Source organism: Rhopilema esculentum, chromosome 9 (assembly GCF_057945365.1).
Source record: "Rhopilema esculentum isolate cy_ngs chromosome 9, ASM5794536v1, whole genome shotgun sequence".
NCBI classification, from domain to species: Eukaryota; Metazoa; Cnidaria; class Scyphozoa; order Rhizostomeae; family Rhizostomatidae; genus Rhopilema; species Rhopilema esculentum.
In genome coordinates this window covers 12,171,886-12,198,654 of record NC_142823.1, presented here as the reverse complement: position 1 = coordinate 12,198,654, position 26,769 = coordinate 12,171,886, and the positions used below count along the sequence as shown (strand labels likewise).

At 38.5% G+C, this 26,769-nt stretch overlaps 1 protein-coding gene and 1 long non-coding RNA gene across 3 annotated transcripts; both read left to right on the top strand.

Annotated features, from left to right (window-relative positions):
- The first annotated feature begins 11,785 nt into the window (after nt 1-11,785).
- LOC148959698 (uncharacterized) lies at nt 11,786-21,114 on the top strand. The gene is made up of 2 exons (XM_089110314.1): nt 11,786-20,041; nt 21,016-21,114. Exon 1 carries the CDS (start codon nt 12,651-12,653, stop codon nt 13,389-13,391), a length of 741 nt encoding a protein of 246 aa, XP_088966440.1. The 5' UTR covers nt 11,786-12,650; the 3' UTR covers nt 13,392-20,041; nt 21,016-21,114.
- A 1,651-nt stretch (nt 21,115-22,765) lies between these two features.
- On the top strand, nt 22,766-25,465 carry LOC135694054 (uncharacterized). Of its 2 annotated transcripts, none has more exons than XR_016144094.1 (4): nt 22,766-22,894; nt 23,544-23,657; nt 24,156-24,199; nt 24,701-25,465. It is a non-coding gene; the product is annotated as an uncharacterized LOC135694054 (long non-coding RNA). The 2 variants fall into 2 exon arrangements; XR_016144095.1 differs by lacking the exon at nt 22,766-22,894 and adding an exon at nt 23,148-23,272.
- The last annotated feature ends 1,304 nt before the right edge of the window (nt 25,466-26,769 follow it).

Sequence of the window (26,769 nt, the reverse complement as noted above, 5' to 3'; positions counted from 1 at the left end):
TGCGAGTGAATTTGCTTTCGCTACTTCAATATATTTGCGTGTAGAATACGAATCAGGCAAAATAAGTACCAGGTTATTATCGTCTAGGTCGAAGGTAGCGCCCATTAAACAGCAGAGTATTCCTCGCTTAGAGCTTCTAGGGGCAGGATTAATGGTCAAGCTAGTCGAAACTATTTATGTGGTTATGCAAGAAGAATTTAAGGGGCAAATTATTGAAAAATACTATTGGGTGGATTCAATGGCTGTTTTATGCTGGGTAAAGAATTGTAAACCATGGGTCCAGTACGTGCGTAGTAGAGTTAATGAAATTTTACAACACTCAAATAGAGAACAATGGTTTTATTGCCCAGGTCCCCTCAACCCCGCTGATTTGCCTTCTTGTGGTAAGTATCATGATATTGAGTCAAACTCTTTGTGGTGGGAAGGTCCTGAATTCCTCAACTCACAACCCCATGAATGGCCTAAATCTCCATGTGCGAATGACCTTGAAACAGAAATTGCAATGAAGGAAAGAGTAAAATCTGATCCACAAATAACGCACAGTATGGTAATCACAAGTAATAAGCCGACAACGAGTGTTGATAAAATTGTAGAAATGGAACGGTTTAGTCAAAAGGATAAGTTATTAAGATGTGTTGGTTGGGTGTTAAGATTTGTTTCCAATTGCAAGGCGTCCGTTAAAAAATCGAATTTGAATTTTGAACAAAATTTGACAGTCTCTGAAGTAGTAAGAGCCGAGACAATGTTGATTCAATCCATCCAAAAAGATTATCTCAAACGGAATCGATTAGAAAGACGATGAAAACTCCTCTTTATGTTAAACAGTTCAATTTAAATCTGGATGAACATAATATAGTTCGTTGTAGGTCACGCATCGGGCATTCCATAGTTCCAGACACGGGTAAACGGCCGATACTTTTGCCGGCCAAACATAGGTACACCGAATTGATAATTTCAGATTCACACGAAAAGTTATTTCATAATGGCACTGTTGATACCTTGAGTTTGATAAGGCAACGGTATTGGATACTCCGGGGGAGAGAGCAAGTAAAGCAAAGTCTTCGTCATTGTATTGTTTGTAAGAAAATTGAGGGGTTACCGTTCAAGACAGTTTATAACCCAGATCTACCAAGGATGCGTGTAGACGAATCACCCCCATTTTCTCACGTAGGTATAGATTTCGCGGGCCCCCTGTTTGTGGTAGGTAAAGAAAAAGGTGAAGTCGTAAAAACCTATTTATGTTTATTTACGTGCGGCTCTACCCAAGCTGTTCACCTAGAAATGGTCGAGTCTTTATCGGTAGAAAATTTCATACGGGCATTTCGACGTTTTTGTGCGCGTCGAGGATTACCGGCCGGTTTCTATTGAAATTAAGAAATTGTTACGCTCTCCAAGAATTTCCGAACATTTTAATCTAAAGGGCATTAAATGGAGATTTATCCCCGAACTTTTATTATTTCAGGGCGGGTTTTGGGAGAGAATGATTCGGTCTGTCAAGCGCTGTTTGATCAAAGTTGTTGGGCGAGCATTGGTCTCATACGACAAGTTAACAACCTTGATTATCGAAATTGAAAATGTAATAAATTCTCGTCCTATTACATACGTTGTAGATGATAGCGGTGGAATATCATACCCTCTTACACCGTCTCAGTTAGTAAATGGCAGAAACTTGAACAACTCTCCGAATGATGCACATTTTGAGATCATAAATACGTACCAAGGTTTATCAAGACGGGCTAAATATCACAGACAATTATTATTGCAATTTCGCAATCGATGGAAAAATGAATATTTGCTTAGTTTGATGGAAAAATATAGGCCCTCAGATGATTCTATGTTTAATCCAGATATCAAGGTCAATGACATATGTATATTACGCAATTCTCAAGTCAAGAGAGCCTTTTGGAAACTTTGTAAAGTTGAACAGTTAGTTACAGGTAGAGATGGCTCAGTCAGATCAGCACAAGTTTCAGTTTTATCGCATGGCAGTAAGAAGTTGTTTTTAAGATCTTTGAAGCAGTTAGTTTCTCTAGAAATAAGAGCTACGTCTACGCCTGATAAGCATTCATCAATTGAAGCTAGTCCCACTGTGACGCAAGCACCAAGCACTAACACGCAAGCGCAGAATATCACAATGCATGCTCACAATCAACAGTCCGGTAGAGCTAGATGGAACGCAGCGGTTATTGGTGAATTAATACGTAAATACAGATCCTGACTTGTTCAGAAATTGGTATATGGACACTTACAGTCGTAATGGTATAACAATTGTATTTGAATTTAAATGTATTATCAAATTAGTTTAATTCCTTCAGAATCAAACCGGGGGAGTGTGTTGGAATGTACCCCCGGATCTGCAGTCACGTGTTATGCAGCTGATAAAAACAGCGTGTTGCAGATAATTCGAGGCTGGACACTGTGATTGATATAGAGATTAGGTTGTAGTTTTTATGGCTAAATAAATTGCTGTTCGCTTTGTTATGTTTTTATAAATAATTCAAAAAATGCAAACAATTGCCTTTTTGCATCTCTGCCTGCTTTACAACACATCTGATTCTGTGAACATAACGTGGCTAATACATAGCAAATACAATGTCACCTGACTACGCCCAGAATATGACGTAATCTCTTCAACACTCTCCGGATTGATCACTTGTTGATCAATAAAAACATAACAATTATTAGAATAACAAACACAAGCAACATATTATAATATACGAGTAAATATATGATTACAACATATTTTGACGAAGCAATTCACCCACTATAGCCGCATTGCGTCTGGGCCTACTTGCCAAAGGACCACTAGCTGCTGCGGTTGCGCTGCCATAACTGCCCTTATGCGCTGGTGTGGAAGCAAATGGGGTGTCAGCGTTAGTATTGGTCAACTGTTTTGATTTTATCTCGATCGGAATAAGATGACGTAAGGCCCAGGTTAAACGTCGTGCTTCTCATGCGCCGAACCTAATTGCTGAATTAAGTACATGAGAAGCTCAACGTTTAACTTAATTAAGTTCGACAGAATCGATTAAGTTCGACAGAACGTCTCTGGCTCGACTTGTTCTGCCGTGCCGCACGGCAGTAGCACGACACCAAGTTAAACGTCGTGCTTCTCATGTGCCGAACCTAACGCATAAATTATTTTTAATTATTTTGAACGTTAAAACGAGGTTAGGCATGCGCAGATGAGATAGGAAAAAGGCGCCAACGACAAACTTACGCCATTCCGACGAGTCATCGCTCACTTCACTTTCACTCGTGTTCTTGAAAATTTAGAAGTTTATTCAATTCATATTCAGTATAACGATCATGGCATCAAATTCACGAAACATAGACAATTGCGAATCATGTATGAAGCAGACTAAATATATCTGCATAACTTGCGGGGTACCAGTCTGTACAGTTTGTTGTTTGGAGGAGTTAGATGAAGAAACCCAAGGCTGGATTCCATGCCGGAGTGTAGGCTACTGTTCTGTTTGTAAGGTGCAACAGTTTGAGTCATCAAAAGTTGAATTGATATCACCATCGAGGTATGTATTTCATATTCAAGCCTTTTCTGAATAAATATTAGTTTAGTGGGTTCCTGGTTCTTATTCTTGAATAGGCCAAATTACAAGCTTATCATTAAAAATTACTACTACTTTGCTTGCCTACCACTTTTATTTTTCTGCTTTTAGTCCTAACAGTAACAAAGAAGATGAGGAAGCAGATTTTGAAAGTGGGAATGAGAGTAATGCTGATGGGCCACCATTAAAAAAAAGAAAGAAAGAAAAGAAATCTGGCAGAAAGACAAGTTGGCCTGACACTTTACTTGCTGACTTTATTGATATCATTGTATCCAATGAATATTTCAAGAAAAAACTAATTTTCCAGAATGTCAAAAATCAAAAAAATGGTGAAATATATGGGAACATTTTAAAAGAACTTAAAAAGCGTGTTCATGCTAGAAATGAGAATTGCAACTACACTGTAATCCAGCTCCGTAATAAATTTAAGAAGGTAGTTGGGGAGTGCAAGAAAGCAGCACTTGTAATGAAAACTGCAAGTGGAATAAAGAGATTCCAAGAAGAAAAGAATTACGGAGTTTGGTTCAATCAGCTGCTAGAGCTGGTGAAAACAAGAGAAAGCTGCCAGCCGGAACAAGCCATCGAACCAAGTGAGCGATCTTTTGATTCCACAAGTGAGTGTGTTGCTCCAGCTGAATCAACACCAAAATTTTTCATCCCAGTCATGAAGGGCACCAAAAAGAGTCCCCCCAAGGAACAGCAATTCAAGGAGATGCTGGGCCTTATGAAAAACATTGCTGAAAAAGACCCAATGAGTGATTTTTTGAAATTCATGAGGGAACAAGAGGAAAGAGAAAGGAAACACGAACTTGCAGTGATTTCTTTGATCATGAACCAACAAACGATGCCACCACAGCAGCAGCAATTTCTGAATTACAGCAACATGAATCCAGTCATCCAGCAACATCCATTAAGATCATAATACCATGAATCACATGGCTGGCAGCAGTTCTGCTTATAACAGCTTCATGCAAGAACTGAATAGTGTCAATGAGACATCTGAGAAAACTTTCACGAAATTGTGATGTTGAGTTATGAAAACTTTGTTATCCAACAAAATACTCTTAAAAGTTAATATCTTAAAGGTTAATATCTTAAAAGTCAAATTGGAACCATAACTGTTAACAAAGAATAATGAAAAGTCACTGTGTTCAACTCTGTGTTTTCATCTATGATCATTTCTTAGAAGTCTCAGCTAATTATTTTGCCAATTTGGACTCAAGAGTCTTCCTTATTTAAACTGTCTTGTTATCACGTGCATCAAAAATCTTTTTGCTGGTACTCATGAGAAGAAGGTCACGGATTGTTGCTCTGTCTCTTCTTTGACTGCTTTGTGGGTCAATTGATACATCAAGCTTTGAAGGCAGAGTGTCTCCACAATCAAGGCAAATATTATGTAAAACTAAACAGGCTAAGGTAGCAACTTTGATTTCGTAGACATTGCCCTCAGACTTTCGCAACAAGAACCGCCATCTTCCTTTAAGCTGGCCAAATGCTCCCTCAATGACCATATGGGCACGACTCAGTCTGTAGTTGAAATAGCGTTGTTCTTTTGTCAAAACAGCATTGGTGTAAGGTTTCATTAAAAATGATTCAAAGGGGAAGGCAGAATCTCCAAGAATAAGAGGGGGGATTTTAACAGCATCTATTTGTTGGCAGATCTCTGGAATCATTTTTCCATCTTTTATCTTCTTCCACGAAGAGGTTGATTGCAAAATGATTGAGTCATGGGAATTCCCAGGGAAGCCACAACTTCCCCAAATGAAACGATATTTGGCATCCACTAATGCCATTAAAACAATTGAATAGAAGTTCTTGAAATTGTGATATTCTTTTCGAGAACTTTGGCCACCAGGTGGGCATTTAATGGGGATGTGGCATCCATCAACAGCTGCCCAACTACAGGGAAACTGCCAAAGCTCTTCCATATCTAATATCTTGCTCTGGAATTCATCTTCAGTTTTTGGCATATTATTAGATACGAATTGTTCCCAAAGACAGAAAACAATTACTTGGGTGACCTCGTTGACAATCCTTGTGACTGTTGAACGTGCTAGGCCTACCATTTCTCCTATGCTGTAAAGATAATCCCCTCTACCAAGACGATAGAGACAGATTGCCAAACGAAGTTCTGGAGAGATGGGTTCTTCAGTAAGCGTTTGTCTCTCAAGTTGCGGTCTTATTCTTGTCAGTATAAATTCAAATGTCGATCTTGATACTCTTAGTGTTTGCTTGAATCGTTTATCGTCGTAGGTAAACCACAGTTTCTCCCACCAACCTGTATTTCTTGGCAACCTTCTGCATGACCTAACCCTAGCCCGTGATGTTGTCAACTCGCCAAATAAATACGTAGCTGCCAGCAGAAACGACCTCAATGTCAGTAGACTCTGTTGTAGAATAATGGCCATTCCTTTAATCAACAAATTTCGACGCTTACGACGCTTTGAAATTAAACTTTTCAACAGTAAGGTTTTCGCTCTGCGAGTTAAGGCCATTTTGAAAAATTATGTTGATCTTTAATCGATGGCTGTTGCTTGGATACCGCCCCGACCGTAATTTTCTGCGCATTAGGTTCGACCATGGTTCGACGTTTAACTTGGCGGCCGCGCTAACGTCGCGCTTCTGGTGAACTCAATTGTATTAGGTTCGGCACATGAGAAGCACGACGTTTAACCTGGGCCTAAAGGTCTAATGAAAATTTTGTTACCCTTGTCTGTTGGCACCTTTACCTTTGCTGTTCTTACCTTGCCATCTCGTCCTTTCAAAAGTTCTTCTATTCTGCAAAGCTTCCAAAATGAGTGTTTTGTGCCTTCGTTTCTCAAAACGACGACGTCTCCTACAGACAGAGAAGGTAAATTAGTATGCTGTTGCGACTTAAAAGCCTCCATTAGGCCAGATAGATACTCTCGCTTCCACCTTTTACTGAACTGCCACAACAATCCAAAATGATACTCGGCACGTTTAGAGAGTGTTTCGTAAGTGCTGATTATTTCTCCAAACCTATCACTTGGTCTCTGAAACAAATTTCTTCCATTAATCATATGTGAAGGCGTTAAAGGAAAAGAGATACCTTCAGTATCATCGAAAATGTACGTTAATGGCCTCGAATTGATAGCCCCTTCTATCTCAACAAGTATGGTGCATAATTCAACATGACTTAACATAGCTCTGCCTACGATTTTTAAAAGGCATCGTTTCACACTGCGGACTAAGCGTTCCCACATGCCTCCTTCCCATGGACTTCTTTCGGGAATAAATTTCCATCTGACACCCTTTGATGCAAGAAAACGGCTTAATTTAGGACAAAGCAACACCTTTCTTACTTCCTTGGACAGGGCTTTAAATGTTTTAGCATTGTCAGAAATCATTGTTTCCGGTAGCCCTCTCCTTGCTGTGAACCGTCTAAAAGCTCTAATAAACGACTGAGTATCCAAAGATTCTACAACTTCCAAATGAACTGCTTGAGTTGTGCCGCAAGTAAAGAGACAAATATATGACTTGATAGTATTTTGGCCTGTTAAACCTTTAGTTATCAACGGTCCAGCAAAATCTACACCTGTATTTGTAAAAGGGGCACAATCAGAAACTTTTTCTAAAGGTAGATCTGGGGTAACATTAAATATAAATGGTAGACCTTCGAGTTTCTTACAAATGATACATTTGCGAATTTGTTTCTTGACCAGCTCTCTTCCCCGAAGCACCCAGTACTTTTGGCCTAAACAGCTCAACGTTTCTCCAATTCCATTATGGAAAACTAAATTATGTGCTTCCCGCACAACGAGTTCCGAGTATAAATTGTGCGCTGGTAATAATATAGGGCATTTACCAGACTCTATAATTGACGCGTTACGTAGACGTGATCTACACCTAAGAATATCATGCTCATCTATGAAAAGATTAAGTTGATTTACGTTTGATGGTATCGCTTTACTATTCTTATTTGACTTGCACAACAAGAATTTTAGTTCTTCCTTAAAGACCTCTTGTTGAATGTCTCTTATTAGCAACATTTCTGCACATTCCATTTCGTCTGCGCTTACCTCTTTGTCCATTTGTTTACCACCTGATTTGCTAATGATAATCTTTAAATTGTTGATAAATCGCAATACCCATGAAAAAACCCTTAATGCTTTATTCTTACTACTAAACCGTTTCACTTCTACATTGTTTGTAATGGACCTTGTTTCCTCATTTACGTTTGCCATAGCATGCGTGACCTTAACGGGATTTGATATTTCTTCTGCGTATGCTGCACTTTCCTGTAAATCATTCACATTTTCAACTTTAGGCCAATAGATGGGGGGTAATTTTAAAAATGTGGGACCCTGCCACCACAATGGGTTGTTCTTATATGCATGACCATATTTTCCCATTGATGGCAAATCTGCTGGATTTATTGCCCCTGGACAAAAGTACCAATCCTCCCGCGAGGAAAATTGCAAAATCTGCTCCACCCTTCGACGCACAAACTGTTTCCAATGGTGATTGTTGACGATCCAACATAATGTCGCCATGGAATCTACCCAATAATAAGTCTCTATAGGCTTATCATAACCTAATTCATCCTTTAAGGTGGAGTTAATCGTAGCTACTAATTTGGCCATTAAGGCCGCACCAATTAGTTCAAGTCGGGGTATACTTTGTTTCTTCAAAGGAGAAACTTTGGCTTTGGAAGCAAGAAATTTTATATCGAGCTCCCCGGAGTCATGCAAAATTCTAAGGTAAACAACCGCTGCATAGGCCACTTGGCTTGCGTCCGAAAAGGCGTGAATTTGAATCGAAGAAATCTTTTTGCCCCTTACAAAAAGACTTCGGGGAATGTGTACCCCCTGAATAACGTTCATATCACGCAAGAGTTGGTTAAAACGAGTTCTAGCCTCCCCATGGAGGTCCTCATCCCAGGGTAATTTGTCTTCGCATAACTGCTGAAAAAGAATCTTCAAATTAATGGAATATACACTGAGACAACCAAGGGGGTCAAAGATTTTGGCTGCAATCTTTAGCAATGACCGTTTTGTTGGTGGCAAAGATGCAGCATATTCTACCAGTTTACTGAGGTCGTAGAAAAACTAACCTATCAAATTAACCCTCTCGATTATACCTGTTTTAAGTTGTTCTTGAATAATTGCATTATATTCCTCTAACAATTTAGGGTTGTTATAAAGTTTCCTACGTAATGATTGCAAGCGTCCAAAACACAATTCGTAATTAGAAGGCAATGAATCAATTGAAATCGAATCAAATGGCAAATTGGCTTCATACCTTTCTCCAATGTTTGTGAGTTTGAAGAGGGCGTTTTCAAACTCTGGCCTTTGACCTTTGTCAGCGTTGTCATTGTTGTCGACATCCAACAACCCACATTCTTCGTGCCGCCAAAATTCCTTCAATGTTGAATTTATTTCTTGATCGTTCAAAGTTTCGGTATTCTCATTAGGATAACCTTCTAAAATGAGATTTGAAGAAACACAGCATTGTTACTGCAAACATTACCGGATAAAATCCAACCTAATTTACACTTAAGAGCAACTGGCTCATTAGGATTACCACGAATGACATCTCCCTGAATAAACTGAAAATAAGAGTCAAGGCCTATCAACATATCAATACGCTTAGAATGCCAATAGTTTCAAAACAGTCAGCCAATTTAGGGCCTTGCAAATGGGAAAAATTCCCTACACTAACGCGCGAGGATACAGGGGTGCAAATAACGCTGTGGGTGAGAGCACTGACTGGAATAACCTCGTTATTTTCTACCTCGAAATTTAAAACTACAGAATCGACTTTAACTTTCGTGTACTTATCTGTGCCGAATGTATTTAAATTTATCGTTTCAGACGAGTCTGCTGGTAAATTCAGTTTATTCCTTAGGTCTTCAGACACGTAACTCCTTTGGCTGCCATTGTCGAATAACATAGTGATTCTTGTCTTCTTTGCACTGACTTCTCCATAAACATATGCTGATGCAGTCATCATAAGCCCATTTTTTCTTGATTTTGTGGTTGCGGAAACTGAAGTGGTGGTATCTTGCTCAGATTCAGTCCCCTTGTTTGCGTTGAAAATTCTGAAACAGATGGTTTGGTGATGTTGTCCCCCGCATTTTCGACATCTTTTACTGCAATCTGTTGCCCGATGGCCTTTATTCAAACAGCAAAAACAAACTCCCTCCCTTAAAATGATCGCCTTTCTCTCTCTTACGTCTGTTATTGTTGAACAGTTTAATGACAAATGTTCCCCTTTGCAAAATGTGCATACCCGTGGAGAATTCTTAAAACTTCGGTTTTCAGTCTTCGTGATGAATGACTGTGTTGTTCCCACTGGCTTAGATCGGGAAACAGATGTATGTTCTTGAGGCCTTCTGTTTGAAATCGCTGCCTTTTTGCTAAATTCTCTTGCAGCGATTTCGTTACCAATAATCTCCAAAATTTCGTCAATCGGCCAGATTTCTTGAGTAATTTTCCGTGCGATTTGGGTAGTAATTTCTTTTGGCATCCTGTCCATGATTATTGGAATTAGAAGACTACCATAGCGTTCAGCGGGCATCCCTAGCGATTCAAGTCCGCGTACGTGAACTGATATTTTGTCAGAAATGTAACGCAATTGTGGCGTTTTTTCATTTGAGTGTCCTTGTAACCGAAGCAGCGCCGCCATATGCTCGTTTATTATTTGCTGCTTATTTCCGAAGCGTGTCTTTAAAATTTCAATGGCGTGTTCGTAGTTTTCTTCCGTCAACTCTAACCCCTCTAGCGCCCGTCTTTAACCACTTTGTGAAACGATGCCATCAAACCTTAACCACAAGTTGTTCTTCGACAACTGGTTTTGCACCCTTCAGCTGTGTTTGGATTTGAAAGCAGATGGCATTCTCACAGCAGCAACTCTTCGTAAAGACAGGCTAGCTGGATGCAAACTACTGTCCGATACAGAATTGAAGCAAAAAGGCAGAGGAAGCTTCTGCTTCCAGACAGATCAGAACACTGGCCTTAGTATTGTCAAATGGTATGACAACAAGCCTGTCCATTTATTCTCCACATATATTGGAGTACAAGCTGATGGAACCGTGAAAAGGTTTGATCATAAAAGAAAAATGCATGTCCAAGTAACTAAATTTTTGGATGGCAGGCACATTTGCATTTCGATGGACTGTGCATTCAAAGCTCTGCCAGAATGTAGGAAAGCTCGTTATATCACCGGCGAATCGGGGTAAACTAATTTTCGGCAGTTTCAACCCTAGGTTTCCCATTGATGAATGCGACTGAAGACTTCCGTTAAAGCTCTGGTTTGTAGTGATTTCTGTTGCAGAAATGCCAGCCCTTATTGGCGTCGAAATTGCAGGAACAGCTTGCGCTTCTTCATCATTCCCAACCCGTGTTGAAATTGAAGTGTATCTGCCCTGCTTAAAATTCCCCATTTTTTTTCAATGTTTCCAAAATGCGTGTTTCCCATTCTGAGCAATCTTCGATTTCCCTATCTATTTGCTCGATGCTGCAAAGTTCCAAAATTTCGTCGCTTACTCGTCTCAGATAGTCTTGTTTTGCCTTAAGCAAGTCCGAAATTGACTGAAAACGTGAGAGAACATCAGGCTCTGTATATGAATTTGACCGAGTTTGAATGATTTGTGTAACTTCTCCTTGTAGTTTAGTTACTACCGAACGATTTCCTCTCCGATAGGCTCGAATCCTTGTGAGCTGCCGATCGATTTGCAGCTCTCCCGTGGTATTGTCTTCGGTATTTTCAACCGAATCCGATGTTGCCGACTGTGTAGCCATGGTGGTACACCCTTTTACACTCCTTGCCCTCTACGTTGGTGCGCCATGTTGAGTAGTTTGCATTGTGGATCAGAAGTGCAAAAGGAAAACGTCTGTTTTGCAGCTTTAGCGTATATATTTTAGCATAATTATTCTCTACTGAATTATATGTCGGCTACTGCTGAATCACAACTACACTCTGATTCTGTCAATATAACGTGGCTAATACATAGCGAATACAATGTCACCTGACTACGCCCAGAATATGACGTAATCTCTTCAACAACCATATCTCAGCTGTTACACAATAGAACGTTGTTAGGCAGTTATAAAAAATAATAGGAATCATATTACTCACCATGCTTTTTTCATTCTTGCTTAGTTCTTTGTCTTGTTTTGGTTTGCAAAATGAAGGTAGAGCATCACGTCGAAAAATGTTTTGGTGTTTTCAGTGTGAAAAATCTGTCGGAAAGGTGCTCTTGAATAAGATGATGGCTCGATATCTTTACGCTGCATTTTTAATAAGTAATACCAAGCGGCGAACTTCTGTTGGGGCAGGTTTTCCAGGATGGCAGTCAAGCACAACGGTATCTTCCTCAAGGGGGTATTCGTTCCCTAAAGTCATGCACAATGGTTTACCGTAACGCACTTACCTGTTTTATAGTAAAAGTTTTCTAATTTTGTTCTTGAACATCATGTTCATTTTTGAATAAGCTTTTCTTAACCCTTTATGGGTCATTTATGCCATATGGCAAATAAAAAGTGATTGGGCCAGAGGACTTCCCCCATTGTTTCCACTCCACTTTGCCCTGATTTTACATTGTGTAATACAACAGTCTATTGAATCAGAAAGCATGCAAAGCAGCCTCGTAACCAAGTGGGAAATTTTCGCTGCTTGAAGAAGTGTGTGTTTTTGGATTGTGTTGCTTGGATTTTCAATGACATCAAATATAAAGTAAGTCCCACTGTATGTTGCAATTTTTATTATTTTGTGATCGTTTTTGGATGCTTGTTGCTGTGGTGAAACGTTGTTTCAGAGCTCTTGAAGTCGGAAGCCAAAAAAATGTCCTAAATATTTATTTGCCACATGGCAAATATGACCCATGTTGGGCATATTTCATTGCTTCAAGTAGTGATGTCTAAATGATAAACATTTTATACCAAGAGCCTTGAATTAGCATTTTACATCCACATAAGCAGTTTAGAAAGCTCATTTTCACATTGCATTCAATGAGTTTTATTTCCAACCATTATTTTAAAGTAAAAACTACTGATCAAGATCAACAAATAGGCCTAACAAATAAATGATTTTCTTTGCAGGATTTAATAAAAGTTTGAAAACATGGAGAAACAAACACGACAGCATATAAGATTTAATGTCCAGGATGCAATTAACTTTGTCATGTTGCCTGGTGATTCAGATTCAGAGCTGTCTGGCCTTGATGATGATGATGATTGTGAAAATGAAACAGAGTTCTTCCAATCAAAAGATTGTGCTGAAGTGGATGACAGCAGTGAAGATGACGATGATACTTCTCTTCCCTTAGTAGATGATAAGGGAAAAGAGTCTGATATTGATGATGACAGTCCTGGTATAGCTGCAAAATCAAAAAAAAGGAAAAAGAAGAATTCAGAGAAATCTGTCTTTCGCTGGCGCAATCGAGAGCCTCCAGTCACCAACAGTGATTTCAAAGGAGCAGCCATCAGTCTTCCACCACAAGATTTTGACCAGTTGACACCATTTTCGTACTTTACACAGTTCTGGGACATTGACATGACTAACCATCTCGTAGAGCAGACAAATCTGTACAGTGTGCAGAAAACTGGAAAGAGCACAAACACCAACCGAAAAGAGCTTGAACAGCTACTTGGCATTATGATGAAAATGGGGATTGTGAAAATGCCCCGTTACCAAAATTACTGGTCACAGTCAACACGCTTCACCCCAATAGCTGATGTCATGAGTCTCAACCGCTTCAAGCATCTGTTGTCAAAAAACTTTGTGAAACGATGCCATCAAACCTTAACCACAAGTTGTTCTTCGACAACTGGTTTTGCACCCTTCAGCTGTGTTTGGATTTGAAAGCAGATGGCATTCTCACAGCAGCAACTCTTCGTAAAGACAGGCTAGCTGGATGCAAACTACTGTCCAATACAGAATTGAAGCAAAAAGGCAGAGGAAGCTTCTGCTTCCAGACAGATCAGAACACTGGCCTTAGTATTGTCAAATGGTATGACAACAAGCCTGTCCATTTAGTCTCCACATATATTGGAGTACAAGCTGATGGAACCGTGAAAAGGTTTGATCATAAAAGAAAAATGCATGTCCAAGTGGAATGTCCTAATGTCGTCAAGAGATACAATAAGTCAATGGGAGGCGTTGACCTAGCAGACATGCTTATTGCATTGTATAGAACGAGAATTAAAACAAAGCGCTGGTATCTTTCTTTGATTTTCCATGCTGTTGATATAGCAAAAGTGAATGCTTGGTTGCTATACCGCAGGTATGCCAATCAGTTGAAAATTTCAAAAGCAAAGCAACTGCCACTGCTAGGTTTTATTAGTGAGATATCCCAGTCTCTCATAAAGGCAGAAAAAGCATCGCCAGCTCCAAGATCTGCTGGAAGATCTCCGAAACGAAGCATGATATTTGAAGAAGAGACAACACCAAAGCGTGGTCGTGTACCTAAAGTTGCTTTGCCTGACATAGATTCAAGATTTGATCAGTATGCCCATTGGCCAGAGCACAGAGAGAAAAAAAACAAGTGCAGACACTGCAAAAAAGGCTACAGTAGAGTATATTGTCAGAAATGTGCACTTTGTTTATGCTTTAATGGACAAAACAATTGTTTTACTCAATTTCATATCAAATAAATATAACTTCAGATGTACATAATCAATTATCTATCATTTGCGAAGTTTTCTAACCAGTAACAGGTTTTTTTTTGACAACGCCCCTTTTGCTGCTTTTTGCTATATCGGTCATATTGGCCATATGGCAAAAAATTATAATTTTCAGGTAAAATTAAATTTCCAAAAATTATTTCTTGAAATGCTTTATTTCAGTACACAGTTACAAGAAAATCACAGGAAAAAATTTTTTCAACCAGATTTTCCAAAATTGTACCATAAAGGGTTAACTAACCTGGGTTGGCAACAGTGGCGGATCCAGACTACCGCCATTACCGCTCGAGCGGTAGTCAGATTATTAAAAAAATTATAGAAACAAGGATCATTTTCATGTTTATCCTACTACTTTAATTAAACCATATTTAATTATTGAAAATATTTGATCGCGCTGCAAACCAAGCCTTTTTTCCTAGAAACATGCCTGAGATTTCCACAGAGACAGAAATTTTTTTTAATCCTTACCGCTATGGAAATTGCGTGCCAATTGCCGAGCCACATGTTTGCAAATAGAAGGCTAGCATGGGGGGGGGGGGTGATGAAATCATGGCTTTCTAGCTAGGGGGGTTGAGTCGGTGTAGAGCGGATTCGAGCTGCACTGAGCGGTAGTCAGCCTGCCTAAACCAATCAAATCGTCAGAAATCACTGCCAACCTGGGGGATGCATACAAATTTTGTTGACAACCAATGAACAACCGAGTTGACTACCGCTCAGATGGGGGGTTGAGTAGTACTGCCGCTCAACACTGGAACGACACAGGGTTCCCTTACGGACAGTATCATGTGACAATTGCACCATTGCGCTGTGATTGCATCAGCGTCTGTAAATATGTTTTTTGTATTACGTAATTATTATTTTGAGGTTTGCTTAGGTTATATAAAGGGTTGTTTCATAAGTTAGGAGTAGTCTTGTCGAAAGTTTTGCCCTACTGCTTGGAGCTCTGCCACTAGTTTTGTCGTGCCTGTTGAAGCCGTGTCGTTATTTGTCGAACTTGCTGTTAGCTGTTAGTCGTATCATTGCCATAAAAAGAAGAATTTTGATTTTACCTGCCGTTGCCGTATTTTTGAGAATTTCTGCCTACAAAGAACTCGCGTTTGTAAAACCCCCATTTTAAGAGGTTTTACAACGGCTCAAACGTTACAGAAAGATGGGGGGATGCCTAAATATTCTGCAAGTGGGCAAACTGTAACTTCAAAGCCGATGTGACCCATTATTTTGTACAATACTCAACTATTCGTAGGAATATATTTTAAAAGAATATTAGGAATCAAATATTCTAAAATTTAAGAGGGCATCAGGATTTAAAGTCAGGCCCACAATATTCGACAAAAGAATGATTCTTTGTTTAACAAAAGTTGCTCTCAATAATTTCAAATTTTATCTAGCTTTTTAAACTTGTAATTTCCAACAGGTCTGATCTTTATAAGTAATTGTCCGACTAAATGCGAGTTTTAGGCGACACTTCAAAGTTCTGCCAAATGTATCTTTTTTTTCTAATTCTATGGTGTTCCTCGTCTAAATGCCGTAAATTTTTTTTAGAATATCCATCCTCAGAATATTGAATAAGATTATTTATTTCTTCTCAAGCTTGTTGTAAGGATACATGAAATTTCAGTAAAGCACAGCTCTTCTTTTGAAAATGGTCTACATAAGAAATTATAGAAAGCAATAATCATTTTAGAAAACCGGGTGTGACCAAGAAATGGGTGTGGTCTAAAGGGTGTGGTCAACCCTCTATCTCATTTTGGCGGTAGTCAGATTTTTGGCTGGATCCGCCACTGGGCAATATGATAACATTGTGAGTTGCGAAATTATGACAATAGCCGGCTCACTTTATTTCGATTTTTATCAAATTTATAATGAACCAAAAAAATTTTCTAAATTACTTTCCGACCTTTGATGGCATTGCTTGAGTTATCTAAATAAAACTTATTACAATTATGGAGGAAAAAAATCTTTAGGGGGACAACAGTAGTGCCCGCACATAGTGAAGCCATACAGAAGCCTTGTTCTATTCAACAGATACACAACCACTTTACGTCACAGGGGTCACGTGACCACAGGTTCGACCGCGTTTTTGTTGTGACACATTTTAGCTCGATTGGGTGTTGCAAAACACCGTTTTTTGGGGAAAGTAAGTCGCAAATGAAAAAACTTAGTTCACCAGTGATGTTTCTTTGATGATTTGATCGAATAAAAAATTTCGTGTCATATGCACTTTAAAAGATTAGGTAACTTTTCATTGATCAATCTAAGCTAGAAAATATTCTAATTTAGATAACTCTAATTTTCTTTAGTGACAGTTTAAGGAAAATGGGTGCATTGAGTAATTTCTTCAGCTATAATTGTTTTTACAGATCCCTACGACAATTTAAGATGCCTACTCATACTGGGTATATAGACGATGGCTATTGGTCTTTGAACCAAGAAGTGAGAATTATGATATCTTATCTTGTCTTAGGCCTGGTTCAAACGTCGCACTTCTCGTGTGCCGAACCTAACTCTGTTTGGAGCGACACTTGAGCATGTTTAGCGCGACTCCTGTTTCAAACGTCGAACTTAATTATGTCGCGCCAATTGGGTTTTAGGATTGTTACATGGAGTATCTTGGTTAAGACGCGCAATCTCTAATATTTGTTTGAAATGCATGCGCCCTCCAAGAAATAAATGAATTCTGGGAAGGAAAATAAATTAAATATAATTATGCATTGAGTTCAGTACATGACAAATTCGACGCTTGAAACCGTGCCGTGCTGGAGCCGTGCAGCTCGCCAAGCTCTGCCGATCCAAACTAAGTCAATCTGCTGTACCAAATTGATTCAAACGTCGCGCCCTTCATGTAGTTAATTCTTGAGTTAGGTTCGGCACATGAGAAACGTGACGTTTGAACCAGGCCTTAAATGACAAAATACTAAATACTATTTTGGAAGAGATCTCTCGACTCTATTGGTGGTTGAGGCATTTTCATATTGAATTCAGCTTCTGCTTATTGTTAGTTTTTAGCAACATTAATTTCAAAGAATTGCCCTATGGCATTGTTGAGCTTATTAATCTCTTGTATTTACTATTATTATTGAGATAAGAAAATAGAATGCTCTGCATGCGTAGCTTATGTTGGACATCTTCTAAAGCTTCAGATTGAAAATGGGGTGCCACTTTCATCCACCGACATCAAGTATTTCCAAGTGGCAGATGTGGTTGCAGAAAATGCACTTCTGAGAGTTAAGCAGGAGCTCATTGATGACAAAGAAGTCTGCTTGGAAGTCAACAGACGGTATGTTTACAATGCTTAAACGATTTCTTCAGAAAGGTAACTTAATTTGTTCTGAGCCTCCAAATTCTCACAAATTTTGATTTCTCCATATGGGTAATTAAAACCAGTGCATATGGAAACATAAATTTTCATATTTAGGCAAGTCGAGCACTAAAGTGCAAATTTATCTATCCATTTTACTATGACAATATGTGTCACAATTTATTGATTTGTAAAGAAACATGCTTAGATTTATGATCATCATTTTTAAGTACTAGATAAAGATTAAAAATGAAAATATTCTTATAAAACATTTCTATTTCAACAATGGATAAATTAACCTTTAACAGCTGTCTAAGCTGCCGACGTAGTTGGCGTATTCATAAAAAACGGATCAAATCTTGCCCCTCGTAGGAGTAAGAAGCTATGAAATTCAATTTTTATCATTCTCTGGTTGATACAGCTATCGAAGAATTTTGGTGTGAACTGTCTTTCTATGCTCCTGGCTGTGGCATTTGTTCTGAGTCGCCTGTTAAGAGTGTCAGCATCCATTGAAGATAGGGAAAATACTGGTACGTGGAAACGAAAACTAACACTAAAAGATACCAAAACTAAAGCAATGGCGCCTGGTCCTCTCCAAGGACAAGGAGGAAGAAAGCAACATTAAAAAGCCTTTGTTTCCACGTTCCATGTCACTGAACTGAAGTAGTTTTACATCTTTGTTAATTTCACATCGATGCAAGCACATAAACCAGCAAGGCCTATCCTTTTTGAAACATACATAGAATTGAATTTTAAATTTTTTTTACTTCTAGAGGAAGCAATGACTGCACTTTCAATAGGTAAAGCCATGATTGTGGGTAAAACCTTGACCCAAGAAATTATAAATCTAGGTCATTAGAAATTAGAAATTATAAAATATAAATCTCAGCGAATGTAAAAGAATCCTTGATACAATGTTTTGAATATTTTTGAAGAACAGGGTCCAAAACTTCAGAAAGTCACTTAGCCAGTTCGTGTTGTGCTGAACCAATCATAGACAAGATAGGTTTAAGTGGGACGTTCGGCTTGTGTATTTAAGGGAGGCCATACATTTGTGGTCGTTGAGAGCCCGTGGGTCTTACCTATCATTGATTTCTGTAGCCAACACTTTTGAGTTGACCAGTTCCAACAAACGTTTTTGAAGTTTCCGCTCTAGTTTGGCCGTTTTGTCCTGTGTTTCGACATCACCCAATTTAGCAAATTTTTCTTTGTCGTGGAGAATTACCTCCATTTTATTGATGTAGTCCTTTTTGTTCAAAATTACCACTCCAGACCCTTTAACAGGTTTTGTAATAAAGATGTCATTGTTAGTCCGTAGAGATTTTAGTGCTTGGAAATGTTCTCTATGCAAAAGAAGATCAGAGTGGTCAATGGAAAGTTTCAAAGCCATTTTTTACAGTTTTATCATTTTCATGATTTTAGATTTGAAGCAGTGGCAGAGACACGGGGTTGTATAGGGGGGGATGGCAATTCAGATTCATCTAAAAACGGCATAATTCCCTAGACCTAAAGATGCCCCCTAAGATGTAAAACGGGCGTTTCCCTAAGACCTAAAATTTTGCAGAGGTCTTTGCCCCCGGATCACCATTACCTCCTCTTTCAGACGGCTGCCACCGCCGCTGATTTGAAATGGGCTTGGTTTGCACATAATTGAGCTATATGCACCGAATTGAGATGCAGTAACATAACGTTTCTACTTGCAAGTGTAATTGAGTCGAACCAATTGCAAAAGCTTTGCTCATGCTGTTCGTACTATTATGAATTTTTGAGCAACCAGCATGCTATTTGAATTTAGGAGCCTTTGAAACAGATCACTATTTTTATTTTTCATCAGGAAATGATTTAACTTGAATGGGTACTGCATTAGTGATTTGAGAAAACTGATGCAGAAAGCACCTTAACCTTATTTTTACTAATAAATTCTCTACCTATAAAGTCTTTTATATTTAACTGTTACGTTACCTGTACTCAACTAGATGTCCCTGCATACAGCAACTATTTATCATTTATGAAAAAGCCTGATTGCTTCTACAGGCTCTACAATGGCTCAATTGGAGCATCCAAGCTACTGAAAACGGAAGGCGTGTTCCAGGTGTTGCTATCAGAGCAACGACAATAAAAGAAGAGTTTACGGACATTCGCAAAGAGATTATATTTTACCTTTATCATGCAAAAAAACCAAAAAAACCCTCATCGTCAAGGCCATAGTTATAAAAATTTCTTTTCAGTCCAATAATGTCAACTGACTAGTGCCACAAATCTTTCTGCTCCCTCTTTTCAGCACTCCCAAGTGAAGAGAAATATGAATCATTTAAGCTCTTAGAAATATGAATTATATATATATATGTGTGTATGTTCTTATCAAAGGAAACAAAAAATGAAGTTAAAAGAATGACGGGGAAGTGGACCACTCAACCTCGCCGTTTTGGAAGAGAAGGAACCGACTTTTGACACGAAAGCAACTTTTGTGTCAAGAGATGAAAACTTTTGTGGCTGGCGACGAAATTGTGCCGTGTGTGCTAGACTTAAAGGTATAAAAAACTGTTTTATTTGATGATTCACTCATATTTTTGTTTATAGCGCACAAGCTTCTGCATTGGTGCTTTACAGAAGCATTTGAAGAATGGCTAAGTTATTGTAAGGTTTGATTTAGTTAAAATGAATTTTAACATCTTGCATTGAACACTCACAGAGATTGAGCTGTAGACTAAAGGATATAAATTTATGGTTTGAATCTATTTATGGGAAGGACACTGAAGCAACATTACATTTTTGCTTCTGTGTGTGTTCCAACATCTACCCGAGTAGCAGGGTTTTTAAGAAAAATTTAGAGGTGCACATTATTCCCGGGAATACTGTGTTGAAGGAATGATTCTTGGTTCTTACAAGATTTGAAGCAGTGGCAGAGACACGGGGTTGTATGGGGGGGGGGGGATGGCAATTCAGATTCATCTAAAAACGGCATAATTCCCTAGACCTAAAGATGCCCCCTGAGATGTAAAACGGGCGTTTCCCTAAGACCTAAAATTTTGCAGAGGTCTTTGCCCCCGGATCAACATTACCTCCTCTTTCAGACGGCTGCCACCGCCGCTGATTTGAAATGGGCTTGGTTTGCACATAATTGAGCTATATGCACCGAATTGAGATGCAGTAACATAACGTTTCTACTTGCAAGTGTAATTGAGTCGAACCAATTGCAAAAGCTTTGCTCATGCTGTTCGTACTATTATGAATTTTTGAGCAACCAGCATGCTATTTGAATTTAGGAGCCTTTGAAACAGATCACTATTTTTATTTTTCATCAGGAAATGATTTAACTTGAATGGGTACTGCATTAGTGATTTGAGAAAACTGATGCAGAAAGCACCTTAACCTTATTTTTACTAATAAATTCTCTACCTATAAAGTCTTTTATATTTAACTGTTACGTTACCTGTACTCAACTAGATGTCCCTGCATACAGCAACTATTTATCATTTATGAAAAAGCCTGATTGCTTCTACAGGCTCTACAATGGCTCAATTGGAGCATCCAAGCTACTGAAAACGGAAGGCGTGTTCCAGGTGTTGCTATCAGAGCAACGACAATAAAAGAAGAGTTTACGGACATTCGCAAAGAGATTATATTTTACCTTTATCATGCAAAAAAACCAAAAAAACCCTCATCGTCAAGGCCATAGTTATAAAAATTTCTTTTCAGTCCAATAATGTCAACTGACTAGTGCCACAAATCTCTCTGCTCCCTCTTTTCAGCACTCCCAAGTGAAGAGAAATATGAATCATTTAAGCTCTTAGAAATATGAATTATATATATATATGTGTGTATGTTCTTATCAAAGGAAACAAAAAATGAAGTTAAAAGAATGACGGGGAAGTGGACCACTCAACCTCGCCGTTTTGGAAGAGAAGGAACCGACTTTTGACACGAAAGCAACTTTTGTGTCAAGAGATGAAAACTTTTGTGGCTGGCGACGAAATTGTGCCGTGTGTGCTAGACTTAAAGGTATAAAAAACTGTTTTATTTGATGATTCACTCATATTTTTGTTTATAGCGCACAAGCTTCTGCATTGGTGCTTTACAGAAGCATTTGAAGAATGGCTAAGTTATTGTAAGGTTTGATTTAGTTAAAATGAATTTTAACATCTTGCATTGAACACTCACAGAGATTGAGCTGTAGACTAAAGGATATAAATTTATGGTTTGAATCTATTTATGGGAAGGACACTGAAGCAACATTACATTTTTGCTTCTGTGTGTGTTCCAACATCTACCCGAGTAGCAGGGTTTTTAAGAAAAATTTAGAGGTGCACATTATTCCCGGGAATACTGTGTTGAAGGAATGATTCTTGGTTCTTACAAGATTTGAAGCAGTGGCAGATGTAAAACGGGCGTTTCCCTAAGACCTAAAATTTTGCAGAGGTCTTTGCCCCCGGATCACCATTACCTCCTCTTTCAGACGGCTGCCACCGCCGCTGATTTGAAATGGGCTTGGTTTGCACATAATTGAGCTATATGCACCGAATTGAGATGCAGTAACATAACGTTTCTACTTGCAAGTGTAATTGAGTCGAACCAATTGCAAAAGCTTTGCTCATGCTGTTCGTACTATTATGAATTTTTGAGCAACCAGCATGCTATTTGAATTTAGGAGCCTTTGAAACAGATCACTATTTTTATTTTTCATCAGGAAATGATTTAACTTGAATGGGTACTGCATTAGTGATTTGAGAAAACTGATGCAGAAAGCACCTTAACCTTATTTTTACTAATAAATTCTCTACCTATAAAGTCTTTTATATTTAACTGTTACGTTACCTGTACTCAACTAGATGTCCCTGCATACAGCAACTATTTATCATTTATGAAAAAGCCTGATTGCTTCTACAGGCTCTACAATGGCTCAATTGGAGCATCCAAGCTACTGAAAACGGAAGGCGTGTTCCAGGTGTTGCTATCAGAGCAACGACAATAAAAGAAGAGTTTACGGACATTCGCAAAGAGATTATATTTTACCTTTATCATGCAAAAAAACCAAAAAAACCCTCATCGTCAAGGCCATAATTATAAAAATTTCTTTTCAGTCCAATAATGTCAACTGACTAGTGCCACAAATCTCTCTGCTCCCTCTTTTCAGCACTCCCAAGTGAAGAGAATTATGAATCATTTAAGCTCTTAGAAATATGAATTATATATATATATGTGTGTATGTTCTTATCAAAGGAAACAAAAAATGAAGTTAAAAGAATGACGGGGAAGTGGACCACTCAACCTCGCCGTTTTGGAAGAGAAGGAACCGACTTTTGACACGAAAGCAACTTTTGTGTCAAGAGATGAAAACTTTTATGGCTGGCGACGAAATTGTGCCGTGTGTGCTAGACTTAAAGGTATAAAAAACTGTTTTATTTGATGATTCACTCATATTTTTGTTTATAGCGCACAAGCTTCTGCATTGGTGCTTTACAGAAGCATTTGAAGAATGGCTAAGTTATTGTAAGGTTTGATTTAGTTAAAATGAATTTTAACATCTTGCATTGAACACTCACAGAGATTGAGCTGTAGACTAAAGGATATAAATTTATGGTTTGAATCTATTTATGGGAAGGACACTGAAGCAACATTACATTTTTGCTTCTGTGTGTGTTCCAACATCTACCCGAGTAGCAGGGTTTTTAAGAAAAATTTAGAGGTGCACATTATTCCCGGGAATACTGTGTTGAAGGAATGATTCTTGGTTCTTACAAGTAAAAGCACCTGATGCGCAGGTACAGGTAGACACTGAAATTATGCATGTTTGATTGCCATGCCTATGGGAAGTATCTTAGACTTCTTTTTTCATTAAAGTAAAAATTTTAGAACTATACATTAATTTCTTTAGAACTGCATAAAAAGCTTTTAGAACATTTTGTAAATAACACGGTTCCAAATAAACCCTGCATAGTCGCTGATGCCTTGATATTTAAGTTAAATTAAGGCTTTCAGAAGGATTTTATGTGTTGATAGATCAATTTTAAGACTATCTTTGATTGCATTTAGGACTTGATGGTGGTGAAATGCCCCAACAACAAACAAACGACGCTCCTTTTCTGGATGAAGGTATAAATAATCAGATCGAAGAGCTTGAGGCGTTAATGGATGCACATGTACTTGGTAAGTACAAAATTACTTATTACTTAAGTAATTCATTTCAGAAAGTGTGTCCGTTCTTAAGCAAAATCCTATGCGTTATTAATTTCAAAAGTAACATAGTTATAACCTGAAATGCCAAGTGTTGCAGTCCATTTGAAAGAAATGAATTAAATTAATCATTGTCCTCCATGGGAGGCAATATGGAAAGTGAAGTTTGATGGACTGTAACAATTTAATTTTATAATGACAACCAAAAGGTTATGCAGACATTCCTATAATTAATCTAAATAACATAGGATGAACGCTTAACTAATTGGTCCTATTACGCATGTTGGCCGTTGTCCCAATTTCTACCACAAATTTCTTCTTCTTGGGAGATTTAATACATCATATTTTTTCGAGAGAGGAAGCTTCCCTCCTCTCCTTTCAATAACTTTAATATTTAGTGCCTGGAGTGGTCACAAATGCTTTGTTAAGAGTATGTTTCTCATGGTTTGAAATGGCTAAATTTCTTTGTAGAAACTGGAAACACTGCATCTTTGGATGCTGATGACGAAATCAAAGTAAGGTTAAAAATATACCTATGATTGATAAAACTTTCTGTAGTAATCATGGTTAATAAGATACAATCGTGGCGGTAACTCGCTCTCACGTAAATTTTAGACTCACCCAGGAACGCCGGAATCATTGTAGGGCATAAGGGCGGCTAAGAATGAAAGGGCCGATTTAGGCCTATATGGGGTGAATAAGCCAAACAACTGGAGGCTCTGGGGTATCCCACTCGACAATTTCTTGCTGCCACCCCCTAAAGATTGGTTTCAAATGCTATAAAAATGTTTCACAGAATATAAATCATGTTCATTTACGACATTATAGAGCTATTTTTTCACATGTATCCACCCAGCGGCGTACCCAGGGCTTCAGCAGTGGGGGGGACGGGGGTGGGTGTCTGGGGCGTAACAGCGGAAAAAGCTTGCTAGCAAAAGTTTTGTGAACATCAATTGGTAATAGTAGCAAACAGCTGATATTTTAATGATTTATATTATGCTAAATTTATTTCAAAGCATCAACTGACAACAATTTCAAAGCGGGAATATCTCTCCTACACACCAAGGCATAGAGAGGCTTTTCACCAGGTATTTAGAAAGCTTAATACATTATTTAGATTCTTTTCAAAAACAGAGTTTCACAAAACTGAAGGAACGCTGCATTGAACTCCGAAGAAAAATCACAAAATCACATTTCAAAAATATCCAATGACAGTTGAGACTGCAAACAAACGAGCCAGAAACAAAAGGAAAACAAGGAAAGCTTGAACCAAGTTTGAAATTTATAAAATAGGAAATGAGATATGGATTGGATTTTTCTTTTACAGATTATGATTGACAGGTTGTGACCGTTTTTCAGGTGTGGGTATATCCTAGGTCTAGCCTTACACTTAGCTATAATAACTGCAAGGCATACACAATATACAATGAATTGAGTCTCGCTACCTTTGCTACCTTGGCTACCGTTTTTCAGGTGTGGGTATATCCTAGGTCTAGTCCTACACTTCGCTATAATAACTGCAAGGCATACACAATATACAATGAATTGAGTCTCGCTACCTTTGCTACCTTTGCTACCGTTTTTCAGGTGTGGGTATATCCTAGGTCTAGTCCTACACTTCGCTATAATAACTGCAAAGCATACACAATATACAATGAATTGAGTCTCGCTACCTTTGCTACCGTTTTTCAGGTGTGGGTATATCCTAGGTCTAGTCCTACACTTCGCTATAATAACTGCAAGGCATACACAATATACAATGAATTGAGTCTCGCTACCTTTGCTACCGTTTTTCAGGTGTGGGTATATCCTAGGTCTAGTCCTACACTTCGCTATAATAACTGCAAGGTATACACAATATACAATGAATTGAGTCTCGCTACCTTTGCTACCGTTTTTCAGGTGTGGGTATATCCTAGGTCTAGTCCTACACTTCGCTATAATAACTGCAAGGCATACACAATATGCAATGAATTGAGTCTCGCTACCTTTGCTACCTTTGCTACCGTTTTTCAGGTGTGGGTATATCCTAGGTCTAGTCCTACACTTCGCTATAATAACTGCAAGGCATACACAATATACAATGAATTGAGTCTCGCTACCTTTGCTACCGTTTTTCAGGTGTGGGTATATCCTAGGTCTAGTCCTACACTTCGCTATAATGACTGCAAGGCATACACAATATACAATGAATTGAGTCTCGCTACCTTTGCTACCGTTTTTCAGGTGTGGGTATATCCTAGGTCTAGTCCTACACTTCGCTATAATAACTGCAAGGCATACACAATATACAATGAATTGAGTCTCGCTACCTTTGCTACCTTTGCTACCGTTTTTCAGGTGTGGGTATATCCTAGGTCTAGTCCTACACTTCGCTATAATAACTGCAAGGCATACACAATATACAATGAATTGAGTCTCGCTACCTTTGCTACCTTTGCTACCGTTTTTCAGGTGTAGGTATATCCTAGGTCTAGTCCTACACTTCGCTATAATAACTGCAAGGCATACACAATATACAATGAATTGAGTCTCGCTACCTTTGCTACCGTTTTTCAGGTGTGGGTATATCCTAGGTCTAGTCCTACACTTCGCTATAATAACTGCAAGGTATACACAATATACAATGAATTGAGTCTCGCTACCTTTGCTACCGTTTTTCAGGTGTGGGTATATCCTAGGTCTAGTCCTACACTTCGCTATAATAACTGCAAGGCATACACAATATACAATGAATTGAGTCTCGCTACCTTTGCTACCTTTGCTACCGTTTTTCAGGTGTGGGTATATCCTAGGTCTAGTCCTACACTTCGCTATAATAACTGCAAGGCATACACAATATACAATGAATTGAGTCTCGCTACCTTTGCTACCGTTTTTCAGGTGTGGGTATATCCTAGGTCTAGTCCTACACTTCGCTATAATAACTGCAAGGCATACACAATATACAATGAATTGAGTCTCGCTACCTTTGCTACCGTTTTTCAGGTGTGGGTATATCCTAGGTCTAGTCCTACACTTCGCTATAATAACTGCAAGGCATACACAATATACAATGAATTGAGTCTCGCTACCTTTGCTACCT